Here is a 13,491-nt window from a genome sequence, read left to right on the forward strand (position 1 = left end):
AATCAGCGCAGACTGAATATTTTCCAGATGGGTCTCTACTCCAACTAATGCTATCCTTCCAATGCAAATAAGCAATTCTAACATCTTTTAGAAGAGAGCAGTAAATGGTTTTGATCATAGTTGGAAAATTCGGACTTGCCTCTAGCTTGGCAAAGCAATAAATTGGACTTGGAAATGACTCAGGAAAAGACTTGGGAAATGAATTTTTTTTTAGTTTTACAGATAAGATAAGAGAACATAGAATAAATTATTAATGTCCAACAAGAGACCACAAACAGGCCTAGAGGATTGAAGATACAAAAGGCCAGAAGGCAGCAAGACCACCAAATGGTGTCCAAGAAAAATGAAACAAATAGAGCAAGAACCAAACATAGAGAAACAACACAACGTAAGAGAGACCATGAGACTGCGAAGCAACTAGCAGTTCCTAGTCTTCAAAAAGTAGCCCAAAACGGAAGGATACCTATTCGTATGCTGAGAAGTCTGAGCCTGTTGCTTGAGAGAGGGGAATCATTGTCGCTGATGTTGTATGTGCATATAATATCTGCGCGGCCTCACTGATATGGTGTAATAGTAGACGAGCCCCCAACACGCTTGGTTCCTTTGGGAGAGGCAACTGAAGTGAAGAAGGAAGTGATAAGCTAGTGAAGGGATGTAGACCCAGAGGGGGGGGAGCTCCCACAGAGTGAGATCTCGAAGACGGAGGGCCTCTCAGAGATAGAGTGCAAGGCATCACTGACCATCATACCTGAAGGAGGAGAGGGAGCAACACTCTCTGAATAAGCAACAAAACCCCCCACGAATCTCGTAGTAAATTAGATAGTAGAATAGAAAATGGATCTCAGTCTCAACACCCATGTCACAACATTGACAAATCCACTCATCTCTACTAGTTTGGTGATCTGTTTGGATACAGAGCTAGTGGGAGCCAACTTTGGAAGAGCCTAACTGGATACATAGGGCATGGGGCCACCACTTGGAAGAGTAGTAAGGTTGAACAATGATGCCATTTTGAATGTCAATATTGTGCTTTACATAAAAGTCCATATGATGTTGGAGGCCCTTGATGGGTTGACCCAAGTCATGTGAATAAACCTCATGTGGATGTCCATCCTGGTAATCTCATTTAGCTTCTCTTGTGGGGGGAATAGATGAGCGGGAGTGTCTAGGGAGTACTGAAAGGGAGGAAGTCGGTCAATATCGATATACATGAAGCTGAGAAGATTGGAGACTTGAGCATACCAACATCTAGCATGACCATTGGGTCAAAGGCCGCAATCAGAGCTGAGGAAAACTAGGCCAAGTAGGACTAATGATGTTTGCCATCAACAAAGCCCACAAAGCCTCGAGTCTGTGAAGTAACCAAGCCAAATCAAAGATCGTGCAAAGTCTAAAGGGATGAGCACTGAACTTGGCCAAGATAATACTAGTAGGAGTGGTTGGCTGACAGCGGTTGAAGTACCGAAGAAGAAGAGTCTGCACCCTCTCCACCGAAGCCCAATCCATGGTCAACAAGGAGGGCCCCCAAATGGTCGAGCCATAAAGGATAGTAGGTCTAACCAGGGAGTCTAGGATAGACATATTAGACATGGTATCCAGAAAATGGTGTCTGAAGCACTGCCTCTCAAGCAAAGTAAGTGAATCACTTGCAACGTCATGACCGATTTCAAACTGAAATGTGGCCCATTCGACTTAATGCCCAAATAGGTGTAGTTGGAGGTCATCTCAATCTCGGTCCCTTTGGAGAAGAAGTGGAGATGTCAGGTTGTCAAGCAATTGAAAACCATAACTTGGGTCTTGCCTAAGTTAGCCACCAATTGCCAAAAATCACAAGAGGAGGCCAAACCATCTAGAAGACATTGTAACCCCCCAGGGGAGGGGGACAACTGCACCACGCCGTCAACAAAAAGAAGAAAAAATAAAATAAAAAATTAAAAAAATTAATACATTTAGAGAACATAAGAGCCATAATTAATACATTAAGCATGTCACATGAATCACTAATACTCAATGTTTGAAATTTCATCACAGCTTCAAACTTTAAAATGTATATCAGCAGCATAAGTTTATACATGTTTACAAAATGAAAAAGACATAATGATTTGTCTAGATGTGAAAAAGAACAAACTAAAGACCATTTTTCTTTTCTTTTAATATAATTCAATTTTTAGGCCCTGAACTAGTTGGTAAATGAGGAGTTAATTCTTCTTTATCATCAAAGTGCCTGTCTTTGTTGTCCTCCCTTTCATTGGAATCATCCAATGCTGTTGCTTCTTTCTTTTCTGCTGTTCCTCTCTCTAATTCGTCAAGATCTTCAGTAAGGAGGACATCATCACCATCATCTTGTTCATTGATGGTCCAATCACCATACAGATCACTTTCTTCCAAGTCAATGGACTCATGTGAAACACTGTCAACCTTTCTAGTGCGAAGGTGAAGGTTGCACTAAACAAAGACAAGATCATTGAGTCTCTTCTTGGTCAACCTTTTTCTCTTCTTGTAAATGTTCTCAAATAAACATGAGTTCTGTTCACACTCGAAAGCACTACATGAATGGGACAAAATACAGATGGCTATCTCTTGAAGATTAGGCGTGTCAGCACCATAATTCTCCCACCATAAATCTACAAAAAAAAGAAAAGAAATATTAGAAATTTAGCATTGAGTTAAAAATGTAAGTTTATAAAAATCATTATCAAGTTTCTAATTTTTTCTTCTAGTGCTAAACAAGATGTTTTACTTGGTTGTTTTTCTCTCCTGTCAATTGCTTGTTTTGAAGAGAAGAGTCTCCCCTCTGCACCTTTATAGATCTTGAACAATGAACTCCAATTTCATAAATAAGAATCGTCACTCAACATTTAATATTTTCAAATAAATAAATAAGATATCGCAAATGGCAAATCTGACCAACTCGTCAAGAACCTTGTTTTTCAATAGTTTCTTGATTTATAATGGATGGAAACGAAAAAAACAGAGAAGAAGAATCCTTTAGCTGGATCCCTTTTGCTGCTTTGATGTTGCTTCCTCAACTTCTCCAAACCCTTACAACCCTCTGCACCTCTGCACCTTTATAGATCTTGAACAATGAATTCCAAATTCATAAATAAGAATTGTCAAACTCAACAATTAATATTTTCAAATAAATAAATAAAATATAGCAAATGGCAAATCTGACCAACTTGTCGAGAACCTTGTTTTTCAATAGTTTCTTGATTTATAATGGATGGAAACGAAAAAACAGAGAAGAAGAATCCTTTAGCTGGATCTCTTTTGTTGCTCTGATGTTGCTTCCTCAACTTCTCCAAACCCTTACACTCTGAGTCAAAAAGTGAAAAAAAAGAAGGTAATAAGCTGACTGGGCAATTACATGCTGCAGCGAGAGTTAATCATCAGGACTCGAGAGCCCCAATCATGGACTTGCCACAGTCCATGAGAAAAATCTCCCGAGTCTAGTAGTTTAGACTTGCCTAGATTTGACTCCTGAGTCCATGACGAGTTGATTCTGCTCACCAGTGGACTTGTGAGTTTGTTCGAGTCCGTGGTGAGTCCATATATTTTTATAACTATGAAGGGAGTACCATAGAGTGCTTCCATGATTGAACAATGTGGCCATCCCTTCTTACCTTCTTCTAATGGTAATCTCAAACCTTATAACACCAACAAGAATCAAACTCTCCCTAGGATCCAATAAGCTAGCAAGTAATTAAAGTAATTATTTAAGAAATAAACTGAACACCCATCATGCAAGTTGTAGGTGAGTCTCAAACATGTTACATCATGTAAGGCAAACAAGAGCCACATCATTCTCAAATACTTATGTTCAGAAGTACAACTACTAACATAATCATCTAAGAAGTCTCTAGTCAGTTTATTACGAAGAGCTGTGCTTTACAATTCTTAGCTCTGAACACCTGCACCATCCTGAGATTTTAACTTGTGAACTCTCTCAGTTAAGAAGCAGGAATTTCTTGTCATCTTGAGTGACTTACAAATGTAAATTCTCGGGGATGCTGTTGATTTTACCCATGATGGCTTTAGGAATTGCGAGGATTGACAAAAGCTAAAAATTAATCGCTACAAAAAACGCTTTATTTTCAAGCCTAACCCTTTACTATTCCAACAGGCAAAGCATTCTTGACTTTCAGCCCCCACTTCATCCCACAATTTTACTTAACATAGATTCATAAAGAGATGAATGCCGCCGGGATATCTTCAAGGAAGCAAAATAGCCCAAACTCCCAAATTATTAACAATTGCCCTTGCAATCAGGGGTCAACATTGAAAAATAAATCTTAGATTTCACCTCATTTATAAGCTGTCCTGAGGCTGCTGCATAATGTTTTAAGTCTTCACACCAAGAGCGTGGTTTCAGCACCATACTAAAGCAAATAAGTGGTATCATCTATTAACTGTCTACTGGCCGCTAGGTCCAAAGGACCAAAAGAGGAGAAGCTTGACACATCTGCTAGATTACCCCACAACTTGCAACCCTTAATAAGTATGCCCAAGGCTTTATCATAACGATGAAAAGACAAGAAAACAAAAGTAGCCTTGTCCACTCCCATTAGAGTTTTAGAAGCAGCCAAGAGGGTTGCCAATGACCAAGAATGGAAACAAGGTTTGCAGACCACATACATAACCCAGCTAATCCTTTTCTTGTTGAAGCCAAAAACTAACAAGGCAACACAAATACTTCCAACGGACTTGCTCACAGATTCACAGGTATTAACAATGTCCAACTTGAGCACTCTCTCTTTGATATTGTCCTTTCAAACAGAATGAAACAGCTTATGAATGACAATGACTGAATTGTCCAAAATCTGACTGCCTTCCATAAAGCTACATTGCTTCTTTGATATCAATTTTGAGATTAAGATTATTATCCTCTCAGCAATGGCTTTATAGGTCACATTATTGACAATATTACCGTGGACAATTGGCCAGTAGTCCAAAAGCGGGGAAGAATCAAGTTTCTTTGGAACTAGTGCTGAAAAATACATTTAAACTCATGAGCTTTATCAGATGAAAAGGAATTGAAAGAACATTCCTTGAAGGCCATGTAATTTCTATATAGATGTGATTACTAATTATTTTGCTGGAGTCTTATATTTCAGATTATATGTTTGAATTTCTTTGATAGATTTTCTGATTTAATTCTCTATAATATGCTATTGACAAAGAGGATTTGTGTGGCTGATATCCAGGAAGCTGAGCAACTGGCCGATTCTGTGTCAACAAAATTGAAGTGTCAGTTGGAAAGCTTACACACTGAAATGGAAGGTATTTTTTCTGGCAAAAAATAGGATTTGCACTTGGGAATATCAAAAAGTTTGTGCTCTGTTCATTTTGCCAAGATACGCCTTATTCTTTGAGTAGTAATTGGAAGATACTCTAAGAACTGGATGGTCATATGGAGCTCGATATTTATGAAAATAGGTATGTTTAGTGAAGCTTTTTCCATGTGTCAGATGTTCCGGAGGGAATTGGTGACTCTGCTGTTGAAAACAACAGTAATTCAAAGCATGCTTCCTTAAAAACACAGGCTAAAGTGACTGACTGCAAGGAGCTTACTAAGTTGGAGAATGACAAAGCATTTTCTAGTAATCTTCTATTGAAGGGGCACACAATTAGGGAGGACCTAGATATTGCAATGGATGGGAATAATGCTGGTTTAATATTTGAAAGGGATCAAGCTGAAAATCCTCTTATAGATATGCCAACAAATGCTGATATCGAGTAAGGACACATTCATTGTTAGATGCTGTATACTTTAATTTAATTTTGTCTCAATGATCTTATTTTACTGTTTTGGTTTCTTCTGTATGAGCTACATTTAGTTTTTTACATTTATGCATAAACAGGAAGAGATCACCAATAATTCCTTATTATGTCAAATTTCAGAAGCATGAACAAATCACCTAATTACTATGTTCATCCTTACATTCAAAGGAGACTACTGGAATTTCAAAGTGGTTTAGGACTTCGAAAAGGAGATCAAAGAATGAATCCTGATGGTAGGTTCTGTAAATTTGTACAAATTTTCATGCAACATCTTGTTTGTATTATGTACATGAAGTTTTACTTTAATGGCTTTGCATTTTTGAACAGACCATCCTGAAACTAAAGCAACAGCTGGAAAGATTTGCTTTAATGGAGCAAAAAATACCGAGCATGGAATGGGTCCCACTCCTATTATGTCTGATGTTGAATCTATTTCAAGAGATTGTCAAAGAAAGCTGGATATAGGGGCAAGGAATAAAGGAGTTTCAAATCTGGCACCAGAAAATGAATTAGAAAGTGAAATTTTGTTCTTACAGAGCAGTCTCCTGGATTATGCATGGATAAATCGTAAACATATTGGTATGACCCTTCCCTAGGTATCATTCATATCTATACTTTGCTCTCTTTAGTTTTTCAGTGATGGTAATACTACTACTCTGAATATCATTTCAGAGGATTTACTTTTCAGGGTCATAACAAATTTATCAAAAGATCAGCAGGCATTGCGAAAACAAAAAGCTGACAGAGTTCTTGTGAATGAATATCTACGCCGGGAAAGAGAAGCAAAAAAACAGGGCAGGAAAGAGAGGCGGCATAAAGAGGCACAAGCTATCTTAGCTGCTGCTACTGCAGCAGCTGCAGCATCACCTAGGATTGGTTCTTCTAGGAAAGATGGATCAGGAGATGCAGTTGAAGAGCATGGATTGCGTCAAGTTATCTTTCCAAGCAGATCTATACAATCTGATGAATGGAGGATTAGACCTAATTTTTCTATGGCACAACCCATGAAAGTATCACAGCAGAAATATCTGAAGGCGAATGTGGCTGGGATCCCAGGGTCGTCTTCACAGACAATTATACGGGCTAAAGAGAAATTGTCAAGGCCCATCATCACAAAAGTTTCATCAGAAAAGCAATTTGATACTTACTCCTTGTCAGCTGGTTCCCTGCAAAATGTATCACTTTTATGTGATATCTGCCAGCTTCAGAATGGAAACAAAATTTATACCTGTCACCATTGCAAAGTACTTAATTTTAATATTCTTTTTAGTATTGATTCAATTTTTTTTCTATTGGTTGATAGTAATGGTTTATATGGCACGTTTTGATCTTTAACATAATATTCAATTACTTTATTGCAGGTTTCTGTTCACCAAGATTGCTATGGTTTACCTCCAGTTCATTCTTCAACATGGTATTGTCAGCCATGTGAAGATTTAAACTGGAAATTCCATGGTTCCAGATTTTTGTCTGGAGCTAGCCAAGGCAGGCCTGGATATGATCTTGAGTGTGCCTTGTGTGGTGGTCTAAGTGGTGCATTTAAGAGAACTACCACGGGTCAATGGGTTCATGTATTTTGTGCGGAGGTATTATGAAGTTTGATGGATTGAAGATAATAGATATTAACATTATTATATTTTGACATAATATGACTTATTATCTGGTTCATAGTTATTTATTTTATAATAACTTGCAGTGGATATTGGAGAATACATTCAAGAAGGGCCAATTTGAACCCATTGCAGGGATGGTATGTTTACGCTGCCATCCTACTGTATTTCTATCTAAAATGCTACATTTCTGATTTCTTTATGACAGTTGATTTATGCATTGGAATGCGATAATATTGTTGTTTGGCTTCATATTACCCTTGGCAACAATATTCGCCTGGCCAATTTATAGGGCATTTTTAGAAGTAAAATAGTTAGTCTTTTTTTCACATATTGATAATGTCAATTGTGCTATGCACTTTTGTTAATGTAATTCATTAAAATTTTACAAAATTCAGGAATTTCTTTCCAGAGAGAGATCAATTCCAGTTTGCAGCATTTGTCATCGACAACAAGGTGTCTGTTTGAAGGTTAGGACTTAATATACATGAAAGTCGAATTTTTTGGTTAAACTTTCTGCTTGACAAGGATATCCAATATACTGTCAATAGCGTGCCAAATTTCATTTGAAAATATTTAAAATTCGCATTAAAGATGAAAAGGATTTCATATTTCTACAGTGCAACTTTGGCCACTGCCATGCTTATTTTCATCCATTATGCGCAAGAGACTCTGGGCTTTATATGAATGTTGGTGTTTATGGAGGAAGGATTCAACATAAAGCATATTGTGAAAAACATAGCTCAGAGCAAAAGCTAAAGGTAGTGTAACTCAAGTTGGTAGTGAAACTGTGAATTTTCAATATAATAAAATAAAAGTTCTAACAAATATGCTTTAAAAAATGCAGGCTGATTCCAGGAAACATGGAGGTGCCGCAGAGTTAAAAATGATCAAACAAATCCGGGTGAGCATTTTTGCCATGTTTGTGCAGGTTTTTCACATGCTTGATGCTAATAATCTTTTTTGAAAGACTTGTTTCTTTCAGAAATCCTGCACTTACTTTTGAGTGCAAGACCCCATGTTGACCTAAATTATTGATGAAAGAATTGAAGGATTAAAAATATGATTACTGAAAAACCTTTCCAAATAAGATGATGTCATGTCCCCATTTTGGAGGCAATTTGATTTAATTAATTTAATTAATTAGGTTGTCCAAAATAATGAATATTTTATGAGGATGACTAATTAATTATTTTAATTAAATAAATAAGTGGTATTAAGTTAATTATTTATAAAGTTATCAAATAAATAAATATTAAAAGGTAACTTTATATTTAATTAATTTAATAAGGTGACTTGAATTATAAAATATTTTATAAAGTCACTTAATAGATAAAATAAAAAATAATGTTCTAGAAGCTTCTGGAGAAAGTGGAGGAAAAAGAATAAATAGGCACCCCGAGCTTCATTCTAATCATCCAGATTTGTTGTTGTTGATGTTGATGTTTGTTGATCTGCATTGTGGAGCTTAGGGTTTCTGCAATAGTCACAACTGGCCATTGAGAACGAAAACTCTCAATTGGTACGCAATTTTGAGGGTGTGAAATATCACTTGAATTATTGCAATTGGAAGGAAGATACTTCAGTCTTCTATTTGTGCTACATTGAGAAAAAATATTTGAGTACAAAAAGCAGGCCGAAAAAGCAGCTCGAAAAAAGCAGGCCGAAAAAGCAGTTCAAAAAAGCAGGCCGAAAAAGCAGTTCGAAAAAAGCAGGTCGAAAAAGCAGTTTGAAAAAATAGGCCGAAAAAGCAACTCCGAAAAAAGCAATCCGAAAAAGCAGTTCGAAAAAGCAAAAACAAAAAAGCAAATCCGGAAAAAGCAAGTGGTAAAAGCAGATCGGAAAAAAGCAAAGCAAAAGGGGCAGCATTGAAGGAAAATATTACAGCCATCCACAATCAGGTTCTTCACTTCTCATTTGGCATATTTTCTGAGAAATGTAGGTTTTCAGCTGAGTACAAAATATAGCTTCAGCACTTAATTATTTTACATTGTACTTGTCTTTGTTTGCCAATTGGCATTATTGGTACTCAACTTGGTACTCAAGTTGAGACAGTTGTATACAGGCTGCCAAAGGGTGATGTCTTAGGTACTCAAGACGATTTGATTCCATCAGGCAGTGACTACAGCATAGTGGGTTCAAATGATGATTATGAGGGTATTGTTATACCTGGTAGAGAAGAGCAAACATTGAGCATTCATGACTTTGCTGAGAGAGAGTACCAGACACAGTTAGATGCTTCGTCACATGAGGATGGTAGTACTTCACATGATTTGTCCAGCCAGCTGAAGCTGAGCGAAGACAGTATTGTGACTTCATTATCTCATCATGACAGGATGCGGGATGTGATAGAGGATCACATCCAGATGATTCAGTTACAGGGTAGACACAAGGGAATTCAGATGAAATCTTCTTGTGTTGACTTACAGGCGATTGGGGAAGGAATGGGAACGATGAAGTTGAGTTATTTACATCTTCTATTAGATCGTGACCATCTTCTTAGACTTGTCAGAGACTATTCAGATGCCTTGAGGAGGAAGGAGGAAGTTGACAGGCTTTCTCGCGAGCTTGAGGACATTCGAGCTTCTTGAATGAATACTCCATTGGCATTACAGGACTGGGAGAGACATGGGAATGAGCATGGCATGGAGCTGAGCTTAGTTTCATCTTGCACTCCTGATACTCAGTTTTCTGCGGCAGGCGGATCATATGTGGTCGTTGATAATGTTGTGAGTTCATCTTGCATTCACATTCAGGATACAGGGAAAATGTCAGACAGGTATGTGGAGTTAGTTGGTAATAGTCATATTACTCAGGTGAGGAGTTTGCTTGAGTTACCAGCTGATTCTAGTTTACGGATATGGATTCGAGATTGTTATATTGGCGTTTGGGATTCAGTCGACTGGAGATCTTTATCACTTTTTGGTAGCAGTGATTGTTTGAGTGATATCATGGATTTGATTAGCAGATTGCACGGTGTTGTCTTTTCTTGTGCCAACAACTTGTCCGATGTTGGTATTAGTTTTTATACACCAGTGTTGGGCTTTGTTCATATATCCAGTCGACCATTCTTGCTAGAATGTGTTGATGATCTTTCATATTTGGCAGTGTGTACAGATGAGTCCCAGGATCATATTGGCATTGATGACATCCGGGAGGATGCAGTGGGCAGTTTTGAAGACTTAGTTTCTTTGGCAGTTTCTTGTGGTACAGAGGAGTTGGACAACAGTGCTACAGTTTTTGATACTCTGTATGTTGATATGAGCTTTGGAGTTGATTCGCAGGATATGGATGGTAATACTCTAGAGACCAGTAACTTTGAGGATACTCCTTTAGACAGTGCGTCAGAGGAGGTTTGTAGGAGATAGTCTAGCCAGTGTCATCATGTGTCCAGTCAGTTGAGAGTTAGTGAGCTAGACATTGCTATGGCTTGCCAACATTTCGATGCTGCTCGTCAGTTGTTAGCAGTTTATGGATGGGGTTCTCCTACTAGTGATGAGCAGGGAGGCAGTTATTTTCCTCGATAGAGATCCACTCTTTATGGGAGGCTATTCGGATTCTGAGACAGAATTATATGCAGCTGGTAGCCGACAGAGATTATCTTATGGAGTGGGGGAGTACAGTATACGATGCATTATTGGCCAAGGAAGATGAGGTGAGTGAGCTTACTTAGCAGCTCGAGGTGACTTCTGAGATTCTTGAGAGTACACAGTTGGCTTTCGAGGAGTCACAATTTCATTTGGCTAAGGTGACTGTGGAGTTAGAGCGACTGCAGTCTTTACCAAATTCTGTACAGTCACAAGCTATGGTGTCTAGTGATTCGAGGATGTCCATGGTCGAGATTGACAGTGCAGATGGGGATGCATCCATCCTTGATACTAACATTGGCATATCGGGTTCGTTCCCACTAGAGTCAGGTTCAGTTGAGTTGGGTGCTGTAGCAGATTGTTGTGGTATGCTTAACATGGTGGTGGCCTCTATTACTGATGGCACGGAGACTAGAGATGTTGTATCAAAGATCATGTGTGATGTTGGTGAGCCGGCAGTTGGCATGGTTCCTGCTAGTAATACTACTCCCTTGGCGATGTCTTCGAAGGTAGTAGTCAGTTGCAGCTTGGTTAGTGATCGATTGCAGTCTGAGCCATTGACTGAGATTGGCGCATTCTATCGGCATTACACTGTGAGGTATGCTCATCAATTTACCTTTGATGACCATGTTGATGAGATGATGATACAGAGATGTACTTTGGTTCCTAGTGCTTATCATCAGTTATGGGACGGTTTGATGCCTCGGGATGAGAGTTGTGATGGGCATGACATGGCGATAGGTTCTGCGGTTGACAGCTTGATAATACATGACTTAGAGCAGGAGTCTGGGAGTGATGCTTCAGCGGTTGTAGTTATTGATTCTACTCCTTTGGCTATGACATCTCCTGACTTAGCTGGTGATCAGTCACAGTGGGTTGTATCACTTGTTCATGGTGAGCTATTGACCGAGGTTGGTTCTTTTTATCAGCATTATACTGCAGGGTATGTACATCAGTTAGCCTTTGATCCTTTTGTTGAGGAGTTGATGGCAGGCAGATTTGGTTTGGGTTCCATTTCTTGCTGTTTATTTTGTGATGTCTTTTCGCCATCAGCAGTGCATGGGAGTTATGGTTATGAAACAGTGGCCGTTGATCTGCAAAGTTGTGTTGACTGCAGGAGTTGTACAGTGTGTGGATTCTCCATACTTGGTAAAATTTCATTCGGGAGCGTTCACCATTGTTGCAGAGTTGGATTGTACATTCTGTATAGGCCAGTGGGATGCGTTGATGGTATTTATTGTGTTGGCAGTTTGATTTGTCCACTTTACTTGGGCTTTGATTTTCTAAGAGTTTGTGTCTCGTGGGTTTCTGACTATGGCAGTTGTGATTTTGGAGTTTGGTTGAGCTGTAATTGTTAGTTTGATTATGGATTCCTCTTGGTTATATTGCAGAGGATATTGCAGGAGCCTGTGTTGATTGATAGCAGTATAGTACATGACTACATTTGGGATTCAGGCAGATTGATTGGTTTATTGTTCAGCCATTGCTTGGGGACAAGCAATTTTAGGAAGGGCGGACTGTCATGTCCCCATTTTGGAGGCAATTTGATTTAATTAATTTAATTAATTAGGTTGTCCAAAATAATGAATATTTTATGAGGATGACTAATTAATTATTTTAATTAAATAAATAAGTGGTATTAAGTTAATTATTTATAAAGTTATCAAATAAATAAATATTAAAAGGTAACTTTATATTTAATTAATTTAATAAAGTGACTTGAATTATAAAATATTTTATAAAGTCACTTAATAGATAAAATAAAAAATAATGTTCTAGAAGCTTCTGGAGAAAGTGGAGGAAAAAGAATAAATAGGCACCCCGGGCTTCATTCTAATCATCCAGATTTGTTGTTGTTGATGTGCATTGTGGAGCCTAGGGTTTCTGCAATAGTCACAACTGGCCATTGAGAACGAAAACTCTCAATTGGTACGCAATTTTGAGGGTGTGAAATATCACTTGAATTATTGCAGCTGGGAGGAAGATACTTCAATCTTCTATTTGTGCTACATTGAGAAAAAATATTTGAGTACAAAAAGCAGGCCGAAAAAGCAGCTCGAAAAAAGCAGGCCGAAAAAGTAGTTCGAAAAAGCAGGCTGAAAAAGCAGTTCGAAAAAAGCAGGCAGAAAAAGCAATTCGAAAAAAGCAGGCCAAAAAAGCAGTTCGGAAAAACAGGCCGAAAAAGCAACTCTGAAAAAAGCAATCCGAAAAAGCAGAACGAAAAAGCAAGAACGAAAAAGCAAATCCGGAAAAAGCAAGTGGTAAAAGCAGATCGGAAAAAAGCAAAGCAAAAGGGGCAGCATTGAAGGAAAATATTACAGCCATCCACAATCAGGTTCTTCACTTCTCATTTGGCATATTTTCTGAGAAATGTAGGTTTTCAGCTGAGTACAAAATATAGCTTCAGCACTTCATTATTTTACATTGTACTTGTCTTTGTTTGGCAATTGGCATTATTGGTATCAAAGGAAGGCTAGGATTTTGCAATTGAAAGAGCGTTGTAATTTTTAGAC

At 38.2% G+C, this 13,491-nt stretch overlaps 1 protein-coding gene and 1 long non-coding RNA gene across 2 annotated transcripts in view; both read left to right on the forward strand.

Annotated features, from left to right (window-relative positions):
• The window catches only part of LOC149542740 (PHD finger family protein), a 65,501-nt gene that overhangs the window by 17,385 nt on the left and 34,625 nt on the right, over window positions 1-13,491 (forward strand). The window contains exons 5-14 of the mRNA XM_089797627.1: window positions 5,205-5,280; window positions 5,469-5,736; window positions 5,902-6,014; window positions 6,109-6,360; window positions 6,454-7,025; window positions 7,143-7,367; window positions 7,478-7,531; window positions 7,790-7,861; window positions 8,012-8,152; window positions 8,239-8,295. Of these exons, the coding sequence (XP_089653753.1) occupies window positions 5,205-5,280; window positions 5,469-5,736; window positions 5,902-6,014; window positions 6,109-6,360; window positions 6,454-7,025; window positions 7,143-7,367; window positions 7,478-7,531; window positions 7,790-7,861; window positions 8,012-8,152; window positions 8,239-8,295 (1,830 nt within the window). The remainder of the gene's footprint in view (window positions 1-5,204; window positions 5,281-5,468; window positions 5,737-5,901; window positions 6,015-6,108; window positions 6,361-6,453; window positions 7,026-7,142; window positions 7,368-7,477; window positions 7,532-7,789; window positions 7,862-8,011; window positions 8,153-8,238; window positions 8,296-13,491) is intronic.
• LOC149542741 (uncharacterized) lies at window positions 8,311-9,586 on the forward strand. Its single transcript, XR_016355314.1, has 3 exons — window positions 8,311-8,322; window positions 9,015-9,292; window positions 9,457-9,586. It is a non-coding gene; the product is annotated as an uncharacterized LOC149542741 (long non-coding RNA).

The sequence above is a fragment of the Cupressus sempervirens genome, chromosome 8 (genome assembly GCF_028749045.1).
Source record: "Cupressus sempervirens isolate cs-2001-9-10 chromosome 8, ASM2874904v1, whole genome shotgun sequence".
Classification (NCBI taxonomy): Eukaryota; Viridiplantae; Streptophyta; class Pinopsida; order Cupressales; family Cupressaceae; genus Cupressus; species Cupressus sempervirens.